The sequence below is a fragment of the Haliaeetus albicilla genome, chromosome 10 (assembly GCF_947461875.1).
Source record: "Haliaeetus albicilla chromosome 10, bHalAlb1.1, whole genome shotgun sequence".
NCBI classification, from domain to species: domain Eukaryota; kingdom Metazoa; phylum Chordata; class Aves; order Accipitriformes; family Accipitridae; genus Haliaeetus; species Haliaeetus albicilla.
Genome location: NC_091492.1, coordinates 5,712,135 through 5,734,570, shown reverse-complemented (window position 1 = coordinate 5,734,570; position 22,436 = coordinate 5,712,135). Strand labels below are relative to the sequence as shown.

Below are 22,436 nucleotides of genomic sequence, written 5' to 3'. Positions count from 1 at the left end.
CAGCGGCGGGAAGAGCCCTCACGGAGCCGGAGCCAATAGCGCTGCGGGGTGGGAGGCGGGGCGCCTTGTGATTGGACGGCTCCGGCACCGCGCGGCACCTGACTGGTCGCTTCGAAAGGCGAGCGGTGGTTGGCGTGGCGCGTGACGGGCGGGGGCTGCTGCTGCTGCTGCAGTAGTGTGAGGTGGGCGCGGAGGGTCGCGGCTGCTCCGCTCGGCTACGCGGTTCTTTTCGTGTCCCCGTCCGCTCTCTGAGGCCCGCTGGACACCCATCGGACCGGATAGGACAGGTAGTAACAGCCCTGGTTGTGCGCCAGCGCTCTATCCCTCTCCGGAAGGTCGCGCTGAGGCCTCGGTCAGTGAGGGAAACTTCTGAGGGCTTGGGGAAAAATGGTTGTAGAAAGCGTTTTAACTCGCTGTCGTTGCTGTCCGCCGAAATCTGTGGTAGTGCCGCGCTTAGGACTGATGCCAGTGTTCTGCTAGTCGTGCCTAGATGCAGCTTTGTGCACCTTAGTAAGGAGCTAATCTCCTGAGCCTGCCTGTGCCTTGGTCTTAACTTCTTTAACGTTTCAGCTTTTCAGGTGGCTTCATCATGGATGAAACTGTTGCTGAGTATATCCGAAGAACTGTACTAAAAATCCCACGAGATGAAATCAAGACAATGCTACAGAAATGGGGCTTGCTTTCTGAGACGCAGCTGCAAACCATAAACTTCCGTCAGATAAAGGAGAACATTTCTCAAGATGTTGTTCAACTCTGTGAGGTAATCATTGAAGCACCATCCAAAAAAAACCCCCATTCTTATGAAGAAATGGATTTTTCTTGGCCATACCACAGCATCAAATGGCAGTTTGTAGTCTGGAAAATGTAAAGCTGAGGTGGTAATACCGTCAATTTTGTCTGATTGATAGGAGAGCAGGACTGACCATTACTGAGTATGGCAGTATGTGTTTTGAGCTTATAAGTTGCACAAGGTAAATAAAAGCTCAGTGTGTTGAACCTTTAAGAAACAGGTGTATTTCTAAACTGTAAAATAAAGGCATTGATTGCAATGCTTACTCATTACATAGTACCAATCTAAATCTATTTAGTATGGGTATTGATAGCACTAGTATAGATCTTTTAGACTCGTCAGACTTTTTTGAAAAATTTCCTTGGCCAGAACTACTTCTGTTCTGCTTAATATAAGCAAAAAAGTTTTCTGATCTCCTACTTACATAATCTAATTTTGGTGTATCAGGAATCTTTATATGTACCAGGAGTCTTTATATATAGTATCATAACCCAGATAGATACAGTTATTACTGATATCTCTTAAATTCTATAGCTTTTTTTTATCATTCCCTTTGAATTTCATACTCAAAGATTCATTACAATGGGTGTAGATCAAACCACGGGCAAGAAACTGTTAAGTTATTCTTGTAAGGTAGCAAATGTCATATTTTAAAATAACATTAGCTTCTGAAACATTCTTATCTGTAACAGGTAGTGTCATGAAGGTTCTTAAAAATCTTTTCGTGCCATAAAGGTTAAATGAGGAACCAAGCATATTAAAATACCTGACAATGAAATACTGATCAGTGTTACATAATGTCATGAATGCCTGTTAATTTTACTTTCTAAGTGCTTGTACATCATATGATAAGGACAAGGTTCTCATTGCTGCCTCTGCAGAAACACTTAAACCTTGCTGAAATATCTTTTGTTATTGATTTCTCAAAACTTTATTGTGTGCACATTGGGACCAGGTGTGGTGTTGCTGAGGAGAGTGTACATGCTGTGGGCTTAAGTGCAATGTCATTTAAACTACCAATACTGAGATTTTTCACTTACTAAATAGTGTGATAGAGCATTCTGGACCTGTGGTTCACCACGCACTGTTATTCTTCTTTCCAGGAAAATTCTGCAGACATAAAGCAAGCAGCTGTCCTAGACATAATTTGTAAGTAAAAAATGAATAAAGATAACATCTTCATATTTTTTTCTGAGTAACTTGATAACGCCTCTAATTACATACCAATTGCCCTAGTGAGGTACAGATGCACTTGGTGTAAACAGATTATGTTTTAGATGATTAATCTTACTGGATGTGACCTTTTTAAAAAAAAAAAAAGCTCAAAATTGACAAAAGTATGTTTGCTTCTTCTGAGGTCTGAATAGATGTAAACTGTGGTAAGCCACATCCAGCATGCAGTTATAAGTGTAGAGAGATATGTTTGTCTTTGGTATGCACCGAACCCTAAGATCGGTAATATCGCTCTCCAATAGCAAGTGACATAGGCAAAATTAACAGCAAATACTCCAGGTGGAACTCTAACTCCAATATTAATTCACAAATTAATTATATAATAGTTTAAATCTCAAGGTTTCTTTTAACAGCCTACACTTCTTAGTTTGAGTTTAGACTGAGTTTTGGTCGTTTTAGGTAAAATCCTTTTTTAAATATTGAACCTCAGAGATACCCTTCCTTAGTTGCTTAACTGAATTTAAAAAGATTTTCCTATCTCTTCTAATAAAAAACTATTTTGCTTTTAGGTTTAGTATAAGTGGTAGCTTAAGAATGCTGAATAACTTACATTGCGTTATCAGAAGTAATCTTTTTGAAATCACCTGGTCATAAAAGTATTGTAAAATTATTTGTTCCTTTAATTACCATTTGATAATACACTATGTTATTGAGCAATTCCTATTTTTCTTAGACAACCACGTCTACCCAAACAAGAGAGTATGGAGTGTTTACCAGATGAAGAAAACAGGTAAAATGCCTTTCCTTGCCGTAATCTCGCAGTTCTCAGCAGTTTACTGCAGTGCTGCCTCATATCATATGTTTTAAATACCAATATAGTCTAGTATGGGTTTTTCAATAGAGATATCTTTAATGTTTTTAGAATACTTTTTATTAACTTCTCAAGCAATTTTTAGAAATTGGTAACTACTAATTAAGTATTAACCTTTATATAGCAATAATGAGGCTCAAATTTAATATACAGCTTTTTGTATAAGGCTATGCAGCTTCAGCTTTTTCTGCTTAATTTTGTTTCAGCAAAACTGTAAAAACATCTCTGAACTAGTTCTTGTAAACACAATTCTTGTTTCTTTTTTTTTTCTTGTGTAACAGGGGAAGAAACGGAATTTTTTGACTTAACAGATTTCAAAAAAAAATTTAAAAGAAGGCTTCGGTCAGCCTTGAAAAATGTAAGAAGAAATCCATTCTAAATTTGTTAGCTCTGGTGACAATAGATTGTTTTCATAACTTTAGGAAGGTATTTTGTTTTCTTACAGTCTGCATCAAAAATTAAATGGAATTATTCATTTGGGAATGGTAAGAACTGCATGTGAAATAGGAAAAATGTGTTGCATACCTGTTCTAGCAACTTTACAATTATGCTGGAGTGAAATAAACTGTAAGTCTGCCTTAAAATATGACCGACTTCAAGAAAGGCAGTATGTTTATGTTTTCTATGAAATCTTTGCCCTGTTTGAGTGTACATGTTGCCTGGGTAAGTTGATATTGCTTTGTCCTGTTACCCAATAACAATAACGAAGCAACAAAAATTTGAATCAAACGGAGTATAAAGGGGAATCTGAAGTAGCCAGTAAGCAGGACAAGGAGGTTCAGCTACTATGACTTAGATTAGTAGCGAAATTGTATCCATGTCCTTTTAGTTCTGGTTTTGAAATGATATTTTGTGATGGCTGTGAGAACTTGGCCCTGGTATTTCATTACATTATAATGACTGAAAGACCACTGTCAATAGCAAGAAGCGGTTTCTAGACTACAGAAATGAGCATAGTAAGAAAAAATGGAAGGGAAATACTATCATCTCACTTTTTTACTAAGCAATTTGCAGAAGCCTTTTCTTGCTTTAGCTCATCAGCTTCATTTAAGCAAGGTAATAGAAAATGCCTGTTACCTGTGTCACTTCTTGATGCACAAAGGATTCCCACTGACAACAGTAGAGGGCAACAAATACAAATTAGACTAACAGATAATTAGCTGCAGTTCATATAACTCTATGAAAAGAGTTTTGCAATGTATTTTTTTTAAATTCCACAAAAACTTTGAGAAGTGATGTTGGTCCAGCAATTTAAAGAGTTTATGACCTAGTTGGACTAAAAGCTTGGCTGTGTGTGCCTCAGTCAAAGGGAGGGTTTTGGTTTTTTAAAGGAAGTTTTCCCACTCTTAAGTCACCGAGAATGAGTCAAGGTAAAAAGAAGTAATTGAGGAGGAAATCTACAAGAACAGGAAAGGGAATCTTCTTCAAATTTCTGATTGTGTGTTCTGGAGCAGTGATAAATATTATATTCGGGTCTAAAATCACAAGTTGATCAAAAGTTTAGTTTCTCAAAAACTGGACATACTGGAAATATTGCCACTAGCCCTCCATCTAAACAGACACCTTTTTGTTGTGTTGTTATTTTCCCAAAAGAGAAATCAAGGCTTTTGTAATAAGCTATTTTTATTTTTACCCTTCAGAAGAAAATGTACGTCAGCAGGAACAAAAGTCATATTAGAGTTTAAAAGGGGATTCTTTCTCTTTTTTTGTTTGTTTGTTTTCTTGTTTTGTTTTGGTTTTCAGTTTGTGAGGTTATCGTTTTTCTGTGGAAATTTGATTTAAATACAGTGGTGAACTCACTGGTGGGATTTGTTTCTTATTCAAGCAGTGGCATACTAAATTACGTTTGGGTCTTGTGAACACAGGGTTAAGAGATAACAAAATTGTTATGGACACCTGAATGTGCTGGTAAATCAAAGCTTTTCTTTTTCTGTTAGGTCACCATCAACTTTAGAGAATATGAGGATAATGCAATCTGGATTAGAATTGCCTGGGGAACACCGTATACAAAACCAAACCAGTACAAACCCAGTTATGTTGTATACCATTCACAGACTCCCTATGTCTTCATTTCTGCCTCAGTGCTTAAGAGCAACTTGCCTCTGCTGTGTCAGGTACAGAATAAAACTGTGTAGACCCTGGCTTCACCACAGTCACGTAGAGCTATAATTGTATTAGCTTTTAAGAGGCTGGGTAAAGATTTGTCACTTTACATAATTTACGTAATAGTCATTTTTTCCCTTTAATTCGTGGTAAAAATGGGGCAAAAAACAATCTCTTTGACCTTTGGAATGGTGCATTGTGAATAAATTCAGTTTATTGGGATTTTTGCTGACCTTGAATTGTTCTAATTTCTTAACCAAGTGTTAGGCAATATTCAGTTAAATTGTCTCATAGAAGTTGAAGAGTATTATGTCAACACGGTTAACTTTAAGAACTAAATGTATGAGCTCATCAGGGAATGCTATTAATTAGTTTTAAAAGACATTTTCTGTCAACTTGTGGTGATCAGCATTGGTAGTCTTTATTTTTTGTATCTGTTTAGCAGACTTCCATACTAGTAATTTAATTTTTAATCTGTTTTATTTATTTATTTTTTAAGTTGATAAGGCTATAGGCTTATCTGGTTAATCCTGTGAATGCTTTTAAATATTAACCTAAGCTTAATAACAGTCTATTCAGCATTTTTTCAGACTTGACAATCCTCCTAGTTAAAGGGCAGTTGCTTACCTTGAAACAAAAACATTGCAATGTCTAGAAATGCTATATTTTTTCCATATTATAAACACAGTGATGATTAAGACTGATGTTAAAACAATTTCAATTTTTATTTAAAGGCCCTGGTTCTTGCTTCTAATTACCATGACATCCGTGAAATGGAGCTTCGAAGTCATTCTTTAAACTCCCTTAAAGATATTGTGTTTAAGAGATATAGCCAGGTGAGCCACTTTACAAGTACAGCCTAAGATAAGTCTTGCTTTTTGTTTCAGGCCTAGTTCTCACCCCCTAGCAGGGGGGGAAATTTACCTCTTCCAAGAGACCATCAAGTTAAAATAATATTGAACTACTGAGGTGGACAGCCTTTCATTAAGGTAACATTACAATGGGGATGTAATTACTTGGTATCCCACCTGCTCTTTATTATTGTTATTCCTGATGGTTAAACTCAGTCTAAAAATTGTATCACCAATTCAGTCCTAGGACTTCTTAGCATCATTTCACTAGGCTTCCTAGAGCAATGATTTGAAGGCTATTAGAACGGGCACTTACTCTGCTCATTCATGTAATGCTTTTAAGTAGGGAAATGTTCACAAATATCATAGGACAGACATTCTTTTCTCAAAATAAAGCTGGGCTTTCTGACTTCCAGTAATTGTCAAAAATTAGAAGAATACTCACTTTCAGAATGAGAAGTAAAAAGAAACTGGAAAGTTCTTTTCAGCTACAGGCTCTAAAAGTGGAAGTGGACTAAAATTTTTTTTTTTTCCCCTCCGATTTAGAACTTCCAAACTCATTATCCAAGACCTCTACAAGAAAGGAATGTAGCACCCGAAAGTGGTACGTATATTTCAAATTAAATGGCAGCTTGAATGTCATTACTGCTGGCTTATGAAATCATATTCATTCTAGGAAATGTACGTATGTTACATCCACATTATATTATCCATACCTGGTGGGGTGCTATAATATGGGCTATCACTAGGACAGGTAAATATTTCCCCATGACTGTCACTAGACACAGTTATGAAACCAAAAACACTCAATGCCCATTATCTCCTTTCATATTAGCTTGCGTTTTTCTCTTGGTAAGAACTGAAAATATAAATGATGGAGACAATTAGCTTATGGGGGAAAAAAAAAAAAATATCGTGATGAATTCTTTAAAATTGTTATTTTCAGATTTTCACTGGAGTAATTACCTGATCAGAAAAACAGTATTGTATCAGCTGACAAAGTTGTCTTTCTGGATTTTTTCCTCTTCTTTTCCGTACTCTTTTCGCGTGCAGCAGATTTAAGGATAATTCAAGAAAACAAAACTGAGAAAGAAAGAATAGAGAGAGTGAATCGGGAAGTTTTTGGTGATGGTCCCCAACCAAAACTCGAATTTGCACAATATAAGGTAGTAAAAGCAACACATTTTCTTTTTTTTATAATTTTAATATAGGGGTAGCTACATTAAATTGCAAGTCAAGAAAAAGCTAGTATTTCTTCAAACTTTAGGGAGCACATATTTTAAAATAAATTAGTTAAAAGTATCTTTAAGAAATGGATTTGCATTGAGATTTGGTCAGACTACTAGATCATGTTTCAGTCTTTCAGCCTTGTGAACTAAGCATTTTGACTTATTTTTGTAATAAAGGTAGACTTACACCAGCAGTGTGGTGAAGCATGGGAAATGAGGGTTATTTGAAATCCATACAAAGCTCATGCTACATATAACACCATAGTTTAACTTCTTGGATGATGCACGGATTTTGACTGATGAACAGATATATTGGAAATTCTAGGAGATAATTAATGTTTTGCAATATTACTGAACAAGCTGCCTCTTTCAGCAGAAAACTGTTTACCACGTGGTGGCACCCTCTGATTTTATTAAAATATTCCTCCAGCTGGAATCATGTTAACATTAGAAATAATAGACAAATAAGATACAGCCTTACTACATATTACATTTTTAATGTAATGTTTAAATAATAACATACAAATAAAATATATTCATTGCTTATACTCCCTGGTTAAATTTTGTGTTAACAGCTTGAGACGATGTTTAAAAGTGATCCTCAAATGGATGTTTTGGATAAAAAAGAACCATTCAGATGTCTGGTCAAGTTTTCTAGTCCACATCTTTTGGAATCGCTGAAATCTTTGGCACCAGCAGGTAAGTGTTCCAACTCTACAAAATGGAGGAGAAATCCACAGTTAAATGTTTTGGTCATCTTACATTATGCTTCTATCTTGCATAAGGGAGAACCTTCACAGTTTGTTTAGATATAGATAGAAATTTAGTAGAATAAAAATCTTATCACTATAAAAACTTATGTCTAAATACATAGCAATTTGTTCTTAGAATTACTGGCTTGTACATAGATACTCAAGCTGTGTTTTTACCTTTCATAACTGTTATAAAGCTAAATACTGGTTGAGTTAAGCTATAATTGTATCTCTCTCTCTCTCCCTCTCCAGGTATGGCTGATGCACCAATTTCACCACTACTTACATGTATACCACAAAAAGCTAGGAATTATTTTAAAATTAGAGAGAGAAAACATTTCTTTCCGGGAAGCTTTGTAAGCCCTTAATTTAAAACTGATTCATAGAGAAATATATAACTCGTTTACTACTGGTATTAATTTAAATCATAATAAACTTCAAAACAGATTTTTAAAAAATAACTTATTCTTTCATAATCCCCTAAAGTATTTTTTCCAAATTATGGCAGCTTTGCATTTTTTTTTTCCACATTTGTCTTTAACAGAAGAGTTAACTCTTCCCTGAAGTGATAAAAAACCATTAGTTGCAAAGTTTAAACAGATATTGTGGTTATTTTAAATTTATGTGATGGCAGCTCTTAACTGTATTTTTCATAGTATTTGTGAAGTTAAAGATAGCTAAAGCTTAATACAACACAATACAATAAGACAGCTGTAGCTATTCAGTTTGCTATCATAGCTGTAGATGGCCAAGATATTCTAGGTGGCCTTCTTATTTTGGCTCCAGTTCAGCAGCATAACAGAACATGTGCCCCATTTTGAACATGTCAATAGTCCCACTCAAATAAGTGGAACTACCTGTCTGGAGGTCAGGCATGTTTTTATCTTAGTAGATGAAGATTATATTCAAAGACCATTACAGTGTACGGGGAAGAAGGGCCTCTTGAAATATAGATGTCCATAAGAAGTTTCCATGGAGCTTTAATGGATATTAATTCAGATCCAGAGTTTTCACTCGCCAAGGGCAACAGCCAATAACAAATACTTAAAAAAAAAAAAATCTGTTTATTGGTATTAATGTCTTGCAAAATTTTACCTTGGAGGAATACAATGAAATAGGCAATAATTTTCCTTTAAGGAAGTCCATGGTTTAGAATATTTTAATTAAGATTTGATCCTTCTGCAACCCTTGCACATTTCTACTTTTTTGTGCTTGGGGACATAAAGATTGCAGAATCAAGATGGCAACATTCATTAATGCAAACAACAGCTTTGCACTGGGGTTCTGTAGAGTTCGTAAATTGTAATTAGTAATGATATAGATGTTTTTATGTAACTTGCTGCATCATTTTTAATTTGAGATGGATTTGATCTGAAGATTCAGTTATACTGTACGAGTGTTTCTTTTTTAATTCTGTTACCTGGTAACTTTGCGTGTGTGGAATTTCCGATTTGCTTTAGGTATGTCAGCGTGCAGAGACAGTCTTCATAAATTCCTGGCACAGTGTAAATATTTTGAGAGGTTGTATGGGAGGTTTTTTGTTTTTCACACTGTAAATAAATGTGTAAATTAAGTCTTCTCATAGAAGTTTGTTTGGCCTGACTTAGAAACGTGTCTTAACATCTACTGATTTGTTTTGTTTTGTTTTTCAGCATCTCTGTATAACTTGCACATAAAAAGAAGTTAGTTTAGGACTATCTGCTAGCGATATGTTTTTAGGACTTCCATCTGTGTAATTTAAATGTTAGTTTGACAAATACTTAACATAGTGTTAGGATTCTGAAACCATGCCAGGTTTCACGTGATAGACAGTGCGAGTTAGCTTGTGACGTCTCCCACTTGTACCCTCGCAGAGCCTTCTAGGAGTCAGGCCCATTATGACTCCAGTATGCGTTTCACTCTGTGCACCTTTTTCTTCCTAATGCTCTCTACCAAATAACTTAATGCCTGAGATGATGATAACTTCCCATAAAGTTCCAAAACACTAAAACACGGCGAGTACCTGGCCTACTGCCTGTTTCTACCTCTTGTTTCTGGGAAAGGTGGTCTCTGTCCCCTTTTTAACAACCGAAAAGTTGGTCGCTCTGATTTTCAAGTACGCATTTCATCTCTAACTTCACGTAACCAAGGCTATTATGGGAACTACACACCACTTCTGGGCACCTTACAAGCAGGAGCAGGCATGCAGACCAGAGGAAGGATAGGGGCTGTACAATGAACGCGGGGTCTCCGCGCATCCTGGGAGCTACACAGTTGTGTTACTCTTCCCCAGTTGAGGGTGGGCTCCCTACTGGTAACGTACATCTTTTCCTTTAACTGACCAAGCCGTAGGGGAAAAAAGTCCTGTGTATCGTGCCATTGGTTCTTTAAAACGTGATTCTACATCAGTAAATAAAGGCAAAAACACCCGGCGTGGCAGGTGACGGGTGAAGGCAGGCACAACCACTTTCTCACAGGCTCTAGCTCCGTGTACTCGCTAATGCAGACACCGTTATTATCTTGTTTTTTTCCTCCCTCTTTTCTCTTTTTTCCCCCCCGTTTCCTGGCTCGGCCCCACCCCCACCCCGCTGGTGGGGGGGCGGGGCCGCGCCACGCGCCTGCTGAATATTCAACAGGGGCGCTGACTGTTGGCGGCCGCCCCCGGAAGTGGAGGGCCGAGCAGCTGACAGCAACATGGCGGCGGCGGCGGCGGCAGCCGGGCGGCGTGGCGGTGGGTTGGGGCGGCCCCCGGCGCCGGCCCCCGTGCCCGTGGGGGACCTGCCCCCCGCCGGGGAGCTGGTACGGCCCTCGGTGACAGAGCTGTCCCAAGTGAGGACCAACATCCTGTGCACGGTGCCCGGTTGCGGCAAGGTCCTGCCCAACAGCCCGGCCCTCAACATGCACCTGAGCAAGGCCCACCCGGTCCAGGTACCGCCGCCGCCGCCGCCGCCCGGACTCGGCCCCGCCGCGCGGTGAGGCGAGGCCCGGCCCCGCCGCCTCCCTCCAGCGAGGCCCGACGGGGGGCTGCGGCGGGCTGAGGGGGCTTGGCCGCGGGGGGTGGCGGGGGAGAGGCGGCCCGCCCCTCACCTCACCTCGGTCGGTGGGGCTCTGTAATGGCGCAGCTCCTTCTTCCGCCGCGGGGGCCTGCCGGAGGGCTCCGGCCGGGCCCTGGCGCCTCGGCCTCCTCGCCCGCCTTTGCCCCGCTGCGAGGCCTCGGCCCGGTGCGGCGGGTGAGGGGATCCGGTCCTGCTCGGCGGGAAGGCGAGGCCCCTCGGGGGCCTGCGGCCGCGTACGGGCCCGGGGGGCGGCTGCGGTGTCCGGCTCCGCTGGGGTTTGCTTTGTGGAGCCCAGTAAGGGGGGGACGCGGTACTCCCAGGGGGAACAAGGAGGCGTTTTTCTTGTTTAAATCTCCCCCGCGTGAAAAGCGTGCGCAGGTATGCCTACAAAGGCACGAGTGCGTGCCTGTGCGCGGTGTGGCCAGTTGTATTGAGAATTCCTCTAAAATTACTTTGGGAAAGTAACCGGTTTTGGACCTGCGTTAAACGTGACTAAGGCAGTTAAAAGTTCTTTGGGACTCAGTTTCTGTTATTTCACTTGCTTATTGCTTATCTTTCTGCAGCGAGGCATTATAGCCCCACTTGTGAGGTGCTATGCAAACATACTGCGTTTCCTACCCTTAGCAGTTGGCAAGCCGTCGTAATCCAAATGCTGAGTGCTGTTGTGCTGGGGTTTTTGTTTGTTTTTTTTAAAACGTCTGTGAGCCAAAAAAAACCTAGATGGATGCCATTTTGGAAACAAGCCCTCATTACCATAGTACTGCTGAGAAAACTGCAGCGTGTACTGGGGGGCGGGGGGGAGCCACAGTTCAGCAAGCATGCATCTGAACGTGGGCCTTTCAGAAAGATACCCTTACTTTTCTCAAAATGATCATGCCAAGTGTGTGAGGTCAAATCCTATTCCTGGAAAACTTCAAGCTCAGCATTCGTAGCTGCGCACTGATAATGCCGCCCCAGTGGGCAAACAATAAACATCTTTTGTGAAATGGTTAATTACAGGTAATCATTTGTGATGAACAAGAGGCAATAGTCTCAAGCATACTTGCAGTCTCCTGTCTCCGATTTGTTTAATTTCCTAATATGTGCTAACAACTTTTCTGTGTGTTGTGTATTATATCTCGTGTGTACGTAGGAGTGGAGGTACAACAGAAGTTGAAAACGTTCGCTCGGGTTCAGCAGACAGTCGTTTCGGTTGTGAGCTTCTGCTCTGAGCGTACGCAGCAGCCGGCGAGGACTGCAGCTAGTGGGTTATATAACTGCTATTCGGGGTATGATGGGTGAGGAAATGTTGCTTTCTCACCAGTTGCCTAGATAGTTGTTAACTATTGATGCCTTGTAGAATTATAACACATTTCATACACCTAATTACTAAATCTTTTGGTAGCTTGGATAAATACTGAAGCATGGATGGATGGAGACTTTCAGGAACATCTGTCTGACTTATTGCAAGGGCATTGTAATTGAGAGTAAAATGTTATCAAGGCTTAAGGGAGGCTAATTTTTCTGTGCTATGTCTTAGATAAAATATCTACACTATTATGCATGGCTTGAGAATGCATCTTGAATGAAAGGAGAAAGATACGAAGGTAAAAGAGATAAATCTAGGTGGTGTTCCTCTGTTTCTCCAGAAGGAGATGGACTTGGACTAATACTTTTGTATTAGTATTTCCTTTTAAGAGATAACTTCCCCAGACAAAAAGAATTTAGTAGGTTGCATTTGTTAGTGAAACATGAGGAATTAGTGAAGAAGAAGCTTTGCAAATGAGTTGGTAAGAAGCTATAGGGGAAGGAGAGAACGTTGCAGTGCTGAAGAGAAGGGAGGTTGAATTGTTTAATTTTCATTAATAAAAGTAGCACCAGTAGGATCTTTTGATATCAAAAACTATGAGGTATTGTTGCTGCAGAGGAAGGACATTTACATAGGAAAGCAAGATTACACTGTAAAAACAGAGTTAAGTGCCACCGTACAAGGTTATAGTCTTGTGAAGTGATAACAAAAAATTTGATCAGTCCTTGTTTGTAACAGAAATAACAGAGATGGGAAACACTTGCAAAAGCTATTTGGTCATATGTGTATGAGCATTTAGGGTAATGCTGCTGTGAGAAGGGCAATCCTAAAATATGTCAGAAGGATATTCTCTCACTGCTGTAGGGTAGGAATCTGATTCAAGTAAGCTAAAAGGAACCCAGAAGAGGTGTAGAAAAGGGCTACTAAGGGTGGTGAATGGCAAGTGTGTCTGACAAAGGGAAATTAGAAAAATTTGGCTTGTTTGGCCTAACAAAAGAAGATATGATGAAGTGTTGGTATATAAACATTTGTTTTCTGGCTCCTTAGCTTAACTAAGCCAATAAAAAATGAGAACAGTGGGTATAAACTGGCACTTTAATGTATTAGGCTTGAAATTTTTTTCAATTCTTTGGTCTTTTGCCTGTATTATTTTGTGGGAAGAAGGGGAAGACTTCCGTGTAGTTCAAAAATGAAGCTAGAGGAGTGCATGTAAAGGAGAGGATTCTGTGGATTCCTGTGATAGCAGGGAGGCTGTAGTCAGTGGTGAGCTGGAAAGGGTAGCTTACCCCTGGAGTCGGTTACCCAAATGCAAATATTACACTACCGCAATAGTTGCTGTAATAAGAATAAATGCCCTTCTCTCTGTATTGGGTTTGTGTGGCAAGGTTTTGGTAGTGGGGGGGTCTACAGGGGTGGCTTCTGTGAGAAGCTGCTAGAAACTTCCCCTGTGTCCAACAGAGCCACTGCCAGCTGGCTCCAAGATGGACCCGCGGCTGGCCAAGGCCGAGCCCATCAGCGATGGTGGTAGCGCCTCTGGGATAACAGGTTTAAGAAGGGGAAAAAAAAGTTGCTGTGGCACAAAAACTGCAGCCAGAGAGAGGAGTGAGAACATGTGAGAGAAACAGCCCTGCAGACCCCCAGGTCAGTGACAAAGGAGGGGCAGGAGGTGCTCCGGGCACCGGAGCAGAGATTCCCCTGCAACCCGTGGGGAAGACCACGGTGAGGAAGGCTGTCCCCCTGCAGCCTGTGGAGGTCCACGATGGAGCAGATCTCCACCTGCAGCCTGTGGAGGACCCCACGCCAGAGCAGGTGGGTGCATCTCCAGTGGGAGGGACCCCATGCTGGAGCAGGGGAAGAGTGTGAGGAGTCCTGCTCCTGAGGAGGAAGGAGCGGCAGAGACAACGTGTGATGAACTGATCGTAACCCCCATTCCCCGTCCCCCTGTGCTGCTGGGGTGGGGTTAGGTAGAGAATCCAGGAGTGAAGCTGTGCCTGGGAAGAAGGGAGGAGTAGGGGGAAGGTGTTTTAAGATTTAGTTTTATTTCTCATTACCCTGCTCTAGTTTGATTGCCAATAAATTAAGTTAATTTTCCCTAAGTCACATCTATTTTGCCCATGATGGTAATTGGTTGAGTGATCTCTCCATGTCCTTATCTAGACCCACAAGCCTTTTGTTATATTTTCTCTCCCCTGTCCAGTTGAGGAGGGGGAGTGATAGACTGGCTTTGGTGGGCACCTGGCATCCACCCAGGGTCACCCCACCACGCTTTCCATGCTATTTAGTAAAGAAATGCATGATTTTCTGCTGCAAAAAAATGTTTTAAATAGTCGGCTACAGTCTACTTTAACTTAATGTTTTAAATTAATCCTTTGGAGTAAGCCTTTCTGTTACAGGAAAGCAATACATCAGTAAGTTCACCTTGACTAAATCAGTAGCAAGGATTGTTACTTTCCATTTTCCAGGTTGTTGCCAGAAGCCCTGTCCAAATGTCAGTATTCCTTAGAATACAAGTGTCTGTGTTGTGAGAAGTTAATTGAACAAATACCTACTAATAATTGTGGTGGGTGGCTATTGTAGAACAATGGGAAGTAAAATCAGACATACAAGGAAAGGACTTGTGAGAACGTCTAAAATACCGTTTTTTTGAGAAGATGTATGTTGTGGTTTAACCAGGACAATGTACGATCAACCATTTAGAGCCAGGAGGACTTTGAAGATGGTCAAAACAAGGTTACTCTCTGGATGGGGTTACTTATATGTGTAGAGTATCTCTCAACTTGTCACGACAAATTTGTTGTGATCTGTGCCTTGAAAGTCTTATGTTCCACCTGTTAAAAAAGGCTCTTACTTGTGTTTATGTAGCTTTTAAACACTTGATGTTATGCTGTACCCTAGCACTTAGGTAGTTTTAAATAATCTGGCTGTGGTTTACCTGTTAAGTGCCTGGGCTTATTTACCATATTGCCCTGTCATTTGTTGGGTTGTGACATTAAATATAACACACTTTTAATAACTTCTTACTTGGGAATAAGTAACTCCAATTGTCGCTCACTAAGCATATTGATTTCATCTGCAGTGGGAGAGACCAAACGTAGTTTTGACTTAAAGGCCAATCTTTTTTTTTCTCCTGAAGACTTTGAGACTGGCATCTGGTCAGAGTGTGTCTGGGTAAACTCAGGGTTAAAAAGTGTGGGGGTAGTGGGGCTGGAATAAGTAGATTTCGAGTCATGTTTTGGGCAGTGGCTCTAGGAGGTGCAAAAATAATCACAGTAATTATTCAGCAGAGATAAAACAGGCCTGTTTATGAGCGGTTTGTCCATGGGGACTGCTTTATATAAAGATGCTTAGAAGGTTAAAATGTTAAATGAAAAGTCTGTTTTTAGAGAATTATTCCAGGTTTTCTTGATGAAATGGCAGCTGATCATTTTGGTCGAGAGGCTCTAAACTTTGCTTCTTTGAGTATAGTATGTCATTAACAAAAATGAGCGTGCGGCAACGTCAGCAAGTAGCAGTGCTGAGTGTGTGGAAACATAACTGAAATATTCCTTGAAGGGATGATGTTTTACACAGAGTATCTTAGATTGAGAGATGATTTAAGGAAAGACAAAGTCATTGAAGTGTCCCACTCATCTGCTTCATGGTATTCCTGAAGTGCAGATGAAATGAATACTTCAAAAGCAAGGCATGAGTAGCTCAGAACACAGAGTTGTTGGGTTGTGACTAACTGTAGCTAGGAAAGAAGCAAGGGTGTGAGCACGAACCCCTTTGTGTTCTGGCAGCTGAGTACATACTTTCTGTTTGCTTCACATGGGACAACAATTGCACTTTGGATTCTTTATGTTTGGTCTAACCTGTGTAAACATGAAGCAGCTGGAGATCTGCCAGAAGAAGGTAGTTAGGGAGTGACTGGTGTAAAATCAACATTCTGCCACTTAGTGTGCTTACCGTCACTGTCGTAATGCTAAGGAAAATCAGGTGCAAAGCTCAAACAGGGCATGCTCTGGTAATTCTTCCCTGAATAATCATCCTGGGGATGCCATTGTGGACGCTGTAACTGGCTCTGGGGACTTGGTTGGCCTCCTACTCAGTCTCAGGATGTAAGGAGACTCGCAGCTACTCTGAGCATCAGATTTTTAATAGTTCACTTTTGATTTTTTGCTTAGATAGAGATGCCTGATGTTTCCACTGAGACTCTTTCAGATAGGATATGTCTAGAGGGATACATCTTGTCTGGTTTCCATGGCTGTGTCCTCAGCAGGAATAGGTTCTATGTGTTTGAACAATCCCACTAGTGTGTCCTTTTCATATGTATTTTTGAGGTCCTCTTTGAGCAAGTTATGTTGCTTTCTTCTGTTGTGTACATGTGATGGTCAGTGAGGCAGATCACATGGAAAAGCGCAGACACACCAGTCACTTAATGTTCGGAGGTTCATAATTAGCATACCAGTTGTTAGGTTCATAGACTTAAGTGAGATTTGGTTTATGATCTGAATTAAGTGGCAGAGTGTACTTGGCATTTTTAATTTTATTACAAGTAAACTCTAAATAGTGCCAACAGAATTCCAACGTCAGGGAAGTGTTGTGTTATACAGCGTGTGACTAATTTTAATGGAGCTTCAAGTAGACCGTGCTACAAAAAAGTAAAACCACGTTGAGTCGGCAGTGCAGTGTAGTATCTGTAGAGAAAGCTTTTTGGCTCAGATAACACAAAAGGCAGTTATAATTGGCTTGGGGCAGTGAGCATCTTGGTAAAAGTAGATAGTATAGTACCACTACTCCGTAGAGCTTGTTGTAATTTCACTTGGTAATTTTGATGGTATATTTGCAAAGTAGCATGCACATAGGTGAAAAACTCCATTTGAGCTTTCAAAACACTTAGGAAGGTGCCTTCAGCTCATTGAGGTGTGTAAACTCAGTGAGCCAAAGTTGATGTGTATTCTGAATGTTGTCTTTAATATGCAAACCTGTAGAATTGCCAACTTCTTAATTGGTTCTTTTTCAGGATGGAAAACTTAATGCACCAGTAAGGAAGGGTTTGAAAACTTCACAGAAATTCTACTGCTGTCCTATTGAAGGCTGCCCTAGAGGACCAAACAGACCATTTTCCCAATTTTCTCTTGTAAAACAGGTATTCTTATTTCCTAAAGTATTTTTGTACTGATTAGTCCTGACTGTCTCTACTCCCGAGAGTGTACACTTTTGCATTCAGTGATGAGCAAAGCCTCTCAGCATGTATCCAGAAGTTGGAGAACTGTATGCAGAAGCTCCACATGGGCTTATGGTTAATGAATTTGCATGTTTGCATGTTGATATTAGAGGACTTGAACCTTTTGATCAGGCAGATGCCAGTATGTTCTGACAGCCTCTCTCCACAAATTAAAAAGATGAGGAAAGATCAAAGAGTGGCAGGGGGGAAGATCACAGCAGCAACCAATAAAGGTTTAAAATGTGGCTGATGCTTTTAAACTGCTTTTTCAAGTGGTCAAGAGTTAAGAGTTTTTCTCTGCTTTAGTATCAAAATGCATGTTTACTAGTTACCTGTTTAAGGAAACATGTAAGACTTGTTTCTGCATGCGTGAGTATAAAAAGCACTCTTCTGCTGTTGGTTACCTGTGATAAGCTGGGGACACCATAGGAGATGAGTGGCTAGAACTTGGTGCTGTAAATGAAAAGGAAAAATCTGGTGTTTGCTCTGAAGTTGACCTGTTTGACTTGAGACTATTAGCTCAGTTGTAGATCTTCAGGAGCGTGCATATGTTGCAACATATACTTACTATGCTCTTGGGCAAGATTCATCTATAGATTTATTAATGTCCATAGGAAACCTCCAAGAGCATTAGGACACATAAATGTTTATCTGTGTTTTAATATGCAAATAGCACAAGCAGATTTGCAAACTTTAAATTCTTTCTGTTGGTTTCTTTAAGCTTGTAACTTACTCCTCCTAATAAGACCTTTAAAAAATTTTTAATTCTACTCTTCGTTGCTATTTAACAATAACAACAAAAAGCAAATATTACTGTCTCCCCTAAACATGATTTTCTCTTTTTATCTTAGCTGAAGGCTAATGTTTACTTTTCATTGTGTATTCTAGCACTTTATGAAAATGCATGCTGAAAAGAAGCACAAATGTGATAAATGTAGTAACTCCTATGGTACAGAATGGTATTTGAAACGGCATATAGAGGTCTGTGGCAAGACTTTCCAGTGTACTTGTGGGTGCCCTTATGCCAGCAGAACAGCATTACTGTCTCATATTTACAGAACTGGCCATGAAATTCCTGCAGAACACAGGTAAAAACGAAGCGGTTAAGTAATGATACTTACATTCATCACCAATTCCGCTGTCTCCCATGTACTGGCTTTTTGTCTCCTTTCTGTTGATTAGATTGGAAGTAGGCTCATGTTGTTTTAGCTGTAAAGCAGTTTGCAGTTTCTTTGTTCAGTTGCTTTTAGTAATTTCTGTTTTGTTGAAGGCAGTGATGATTGTCTAATTAATAAGATGAGGCTTCCCCACATAGAAAACAAAAAGTACTGATGACACTGCACTGCATGGCATAAATGCTAGTGATTCTTGTTGCATCTGCAACAGGTTTGTTTTTTTACAGTTCTGTGAGAGTAGAGATGATTTGGAAATGTTTATAGCTCATAACTGGTGTGGAATGCAGTTCAGTTTATTTTCTTTTATAATAAGTCTAGTCATCTTTGCAAGTATTAGTGGATTTTTTTTAAATGCCTATATATGCATGTTTAGATTTATAGTTGTCTTAAATGTGTACATATATTTCATAATGGGTAATCTGTTTCCTGAGGCCTAGCCTGTCTTGGAGATTCAACTGCTGCAAAATTAAGTTTTGTGTGAAGGAGTGCTAATTGTATCTTCAGTTTCCATGAGAGACCTTTACCTGTACGCTAATTTTAAGAGCGCTGTCCCTTCAGTGCTCAGTCTGACTTAGCATCAAAATAACAAATTAAACATGCCTTCAAATCAGAGTGCTTAATGTACAAGGGGCAAGAAACCATCTAAACTTCTACCTCCATTTAGGAATAGGTCTCCATAAAAGAGGTAACCTTTTTTTCTTTTTTTTTTAAAGAAAAAGAGCGAGGAACGAAATTTTGCAAAACTGAAATTCATGGAGTCTTTTTATGTTTTAATCAGGATTAGTTGTCTTCTCATATCCAACCTCATCTGTGACTTCAGTTTATATTTTCAATGCAATGACTCAAAAGAATGGAAGGCAGATGTTTTGTGCTTGGAAGGAATATAAATTATTGATCTCATGTTCACAGGGATCCTCCTAGTAAGAAAAGGAAAATGGAAACCTCTGTCCATAATCAGCAGTTGGCAGAGAAAGCAAATGAAGCATTCATCAATACACACAATAATAATCCTGGCACTCAGGAATTGGAGTCCTCTGAAGTGAAACTAGTGGCCTCTCTTGAAGGCTCCTGCAGTTCTAACTTCACGAACCAAATGCAGCCAAAATGTACTCCGAAGATGCTTTTACCAAAGCCCAAGGTGGCTTTGGTTAAGCTTCCAGTGATGCAGCTTGCTCACTTGCCTATATATGTATCTGCAACAGACTCTTCTGTCAAACCTGCTGTAGTGGCTGTTGATAATCAAGGTTCAGTTCTAAGTACTGTTCATTTATTGCCTCAATCTATAGGAATTCTGATTCCAGCACTGGAGGCAGAAACACTTCTATTTAAAGATAGTATGCCCGTTTCAAAAGTGACAAATTCCGGTGATCACGAACCAGTAAGTACTGGTGTACAAGTTGAGTTGGATACGGTTGCATCAAATAACACAGGGCAAGAGCTGGGGAATGTTTGTCACAAGAATAAAATTTCTTCAATAAATATACAGACTGACTTATCTTATATTTCACAGAACTTTGTACCGGCTGCAGCCTGGACTCCCAATTCTTCTGTATCCTCTTGCTCTCAGACAGATCTGTCATTCAGTTCACAGGTTTCGTTACCTATCAGTGTGCAAACACAGACGCTGCTGCCTGCTTCCAGACTGACTTCATCCATAGCTGCTCAGACTGATGCTTTTAGTCAGGTTTGTTTTCCAGCATGCAGCATTTCTAGAGAGACTCAAACCAGTAGGACACAGGACTCTATTGATGGAAGAGTGCAAATGGACCAGGCTGTAATGTGCAGTGACATCTTTGACAACGTTCATTCATCATATAATGTTTCTACTCACATTCAACTTCCAGAAAACAATTTAATGCCTGCAAATATAGATCAAACCTTGCTGCAAAGGAGTAATGGCAAGGGCCTGAATCAAGATACGGTCAAGTCTGAATCCCTTATCAGCTTCAACACACAGACTAATATACTTCCACCTCAAAATACGACGGATAATCAAACCCAGACAATGGACCTACTAAGTGATTTGGAAAACATCTTTTCAGGAAACATGTCTGGCCAGACACTGGATAATCGTGGCCTTTTGTCTGAGACAAGTTCTAATGCTGACACACATCTGCCATCTGGTCCATCACAGAGCACAGGAATAGACTTTGACATTGAAGAGTTCTTTTCAGCATCCAATATCCAAACTCAGACTGAAGAGAGTGAGCTTGGTACCCTAAACTCTGAGCCAGTTTTGGAGTCACTGGACATTGAAACTCAGACTGATTTCTTATTTTCAGATAGTGCCACTCAATCATATAGCTGCCGAGGAAATTCTAACTTCCTAGGTTTGGAGATGTTTGATACACAGACACAAACAGACTTGAATTTCTTTTTGGACAGTAATACCCATCTGCCTTTAGGAAGTATTCTGAAGCAGTCTAGTTTCTCCATGAGTACTGACTCCTCTGATACAGAAACGCAGACGGAAGTATATCCGGCTACTAAAAATATACCTACTCAGAATATTGAAAGCAAAGTCCAGCTCAGTAGTGCTGAAACACAGACTATGGATAGCTGCTTTGAGAATCTAGGGAGTTTATTCCTTACCAGCAATGAGACACAGACAGCAATGGATGACTTTCTTCTGGCTGACTTAGCCTGGAATACAATGGAGTCCCAGTTCAGTTCAGTAGAAACACAGACCTGTGAAGAGCTGTGCTCCTTGTTTCAGAGCTCTGACAAGCCCAGCCATTGAGTACTACATAACATAACTGTTTTCTGTGGTCTGAAATTAAGTTATTGGGGTGAGAGAGATGGCTTGACCAAGTTATCCACTTTGCTTTATTGAATGTAATTATCGTGAGCAGTCAGCCTAAGAGACTTCTCGTGCTGAAGGTACTCTACTCAGTATGTAACACTACATAAGCTATGTGTGTATAAATGGTGGGGAAGGGGGGCCTGTAACATGTTAATGTGCATTTGAACCTTAAAAAAAAAAATTGTGGTGCCTATGTTTTTTCCTCAAACTTCTTTACAAAGCTGATACTGCTTTCGTTGAAACAGAAGAACTTTTAAAATTGTTCTCTATATATATCTCTCTATCTATCTATTCCTGGCTTACGTATGGGGTTCCAATGTGCTGGACCAAAACCCTGACCTGTCCAATTCAGATGCTTCCCTGAACTTACGGGGGAGGATTCTATTAGTGTAAGCTACTTCTGTTTACTTTTTTTAGTAGCTTGTATTTTAAATCCAGCATGAACATAATAAGCCGTATTGTCTTCTTTTACTTTATGCCTTTACAGCTCTTTCTCCTTCATAAGTTGGTATTTTCCAAATACCAGTCCAACACACTAGACACATATAGACTCTTGAATTGTTGAATATATTTATTATTTAAAATATGTGGAAAGCAGTACTTTATTTTTTTCCCTGAGAGGCACTGGTGCCCTTTTAAGAGTAAGAAGAGAACTTGGAATACATAATTATAGGGAAAATTAGTATGTCATCCTTTTAGCTAGTGTAATGAATGGGACTAACATTTTTAGAGTCTTCAGGGGGGATTTACTTAAATTATTTCTGTCTGTAAGATGCAAATGTTACAATGTGTGTGCCTCAAAGACTGGAATAATTTCACTGAAATTCTCCTAGCTTTATTAAGATATAAGTTGAGAAATGTTACAGTGGTTTATACCTCTATTACCTTAACAGAAATCTTTAGAAATGGAAAATTAAATTCTCTAAAATGCTCACTCGTCTAGACTCATGGTTTTGGACTTTCTGCTTCCAAAAACAATTGGAATCTGTACAACAGAGCTGGGAAATCAGCTCACAGAAGCCCTTTCAGAACAGCTGTATCTTGCTTTTGCACATTGATCTGCAGCCTTCAGTTCCTGCAGCTTTTAGATAGTTTTTCTGAGTATAGTGAAATTCAAACTGATTTTTCAGAGAAGAAACATGGGACCTATTGGAATTTTT

General features: G+C 39.9%; 2 protein-coding genes across 3 annotated transcripts; both read left to right on the top strand.

The window, feature by feature from the left end:
* The first annotated feature begins 113 nt into the window (after positions 1-113).
* Positions 114-9,342, top strand: CENPN (centromere protein N). Of its 2 annotated transcripts, none has more exons than XM_069793385.1 (11): positions 114-287; positions 571-760; positions 1,894-1,939; positions 2,697-2,753; positions 3,116-3,192; positions 4,772-4,948; positions 5,672-5,773; positions 6,335-6,392; positions 6,845-6,954; positions 7,593-7,716; positions 8,022-9,342. In XM_069793385.1, exons 2-11 carry the CDS (start codon positions 590-592, stop codon positions 8,135-8,137), a joined length of 1,038 nt encoding a protein of 345 aa, XP_069649486.1. In that variant the 5' UTR covers positions 114-287; positions 571-589; the 3' UTR covers positions 8,138-9,342. The 2 variants fall into 2 exon arrangements, with proteins under 2 accessions (XP_069649486.1, XP_069649485.1); XM_069793384.1 differs by having other exon boundaries at positions 6,842-6,954.
* A 1,084-nt stretch (positions 9,343-10,426) lies between these two features.
* ATMIN (ATM interactor) lies at positions 10,427-22,213 on the top strand. The gene is made up of 4 exons (XM_069793382.1): positions 10,427-10,676; positions 17,095-17,220; positions 18,187-18,386; positions 19,383-22,213. Exons 1-4 carry the CDS (start codon positions 10,443-10,445, stop codon positions 21,211-21,213), a joined length of 2,391 nt encoding a protein of 796 aa, XP_069649483.1. The 5' UTR covers positions 10,427-10,442; the 3' UTR covers positions 21,214-22,213.
* The last annotated feature ends 223 nt before the right edge of the window (positions 22,214-22,436 follow it).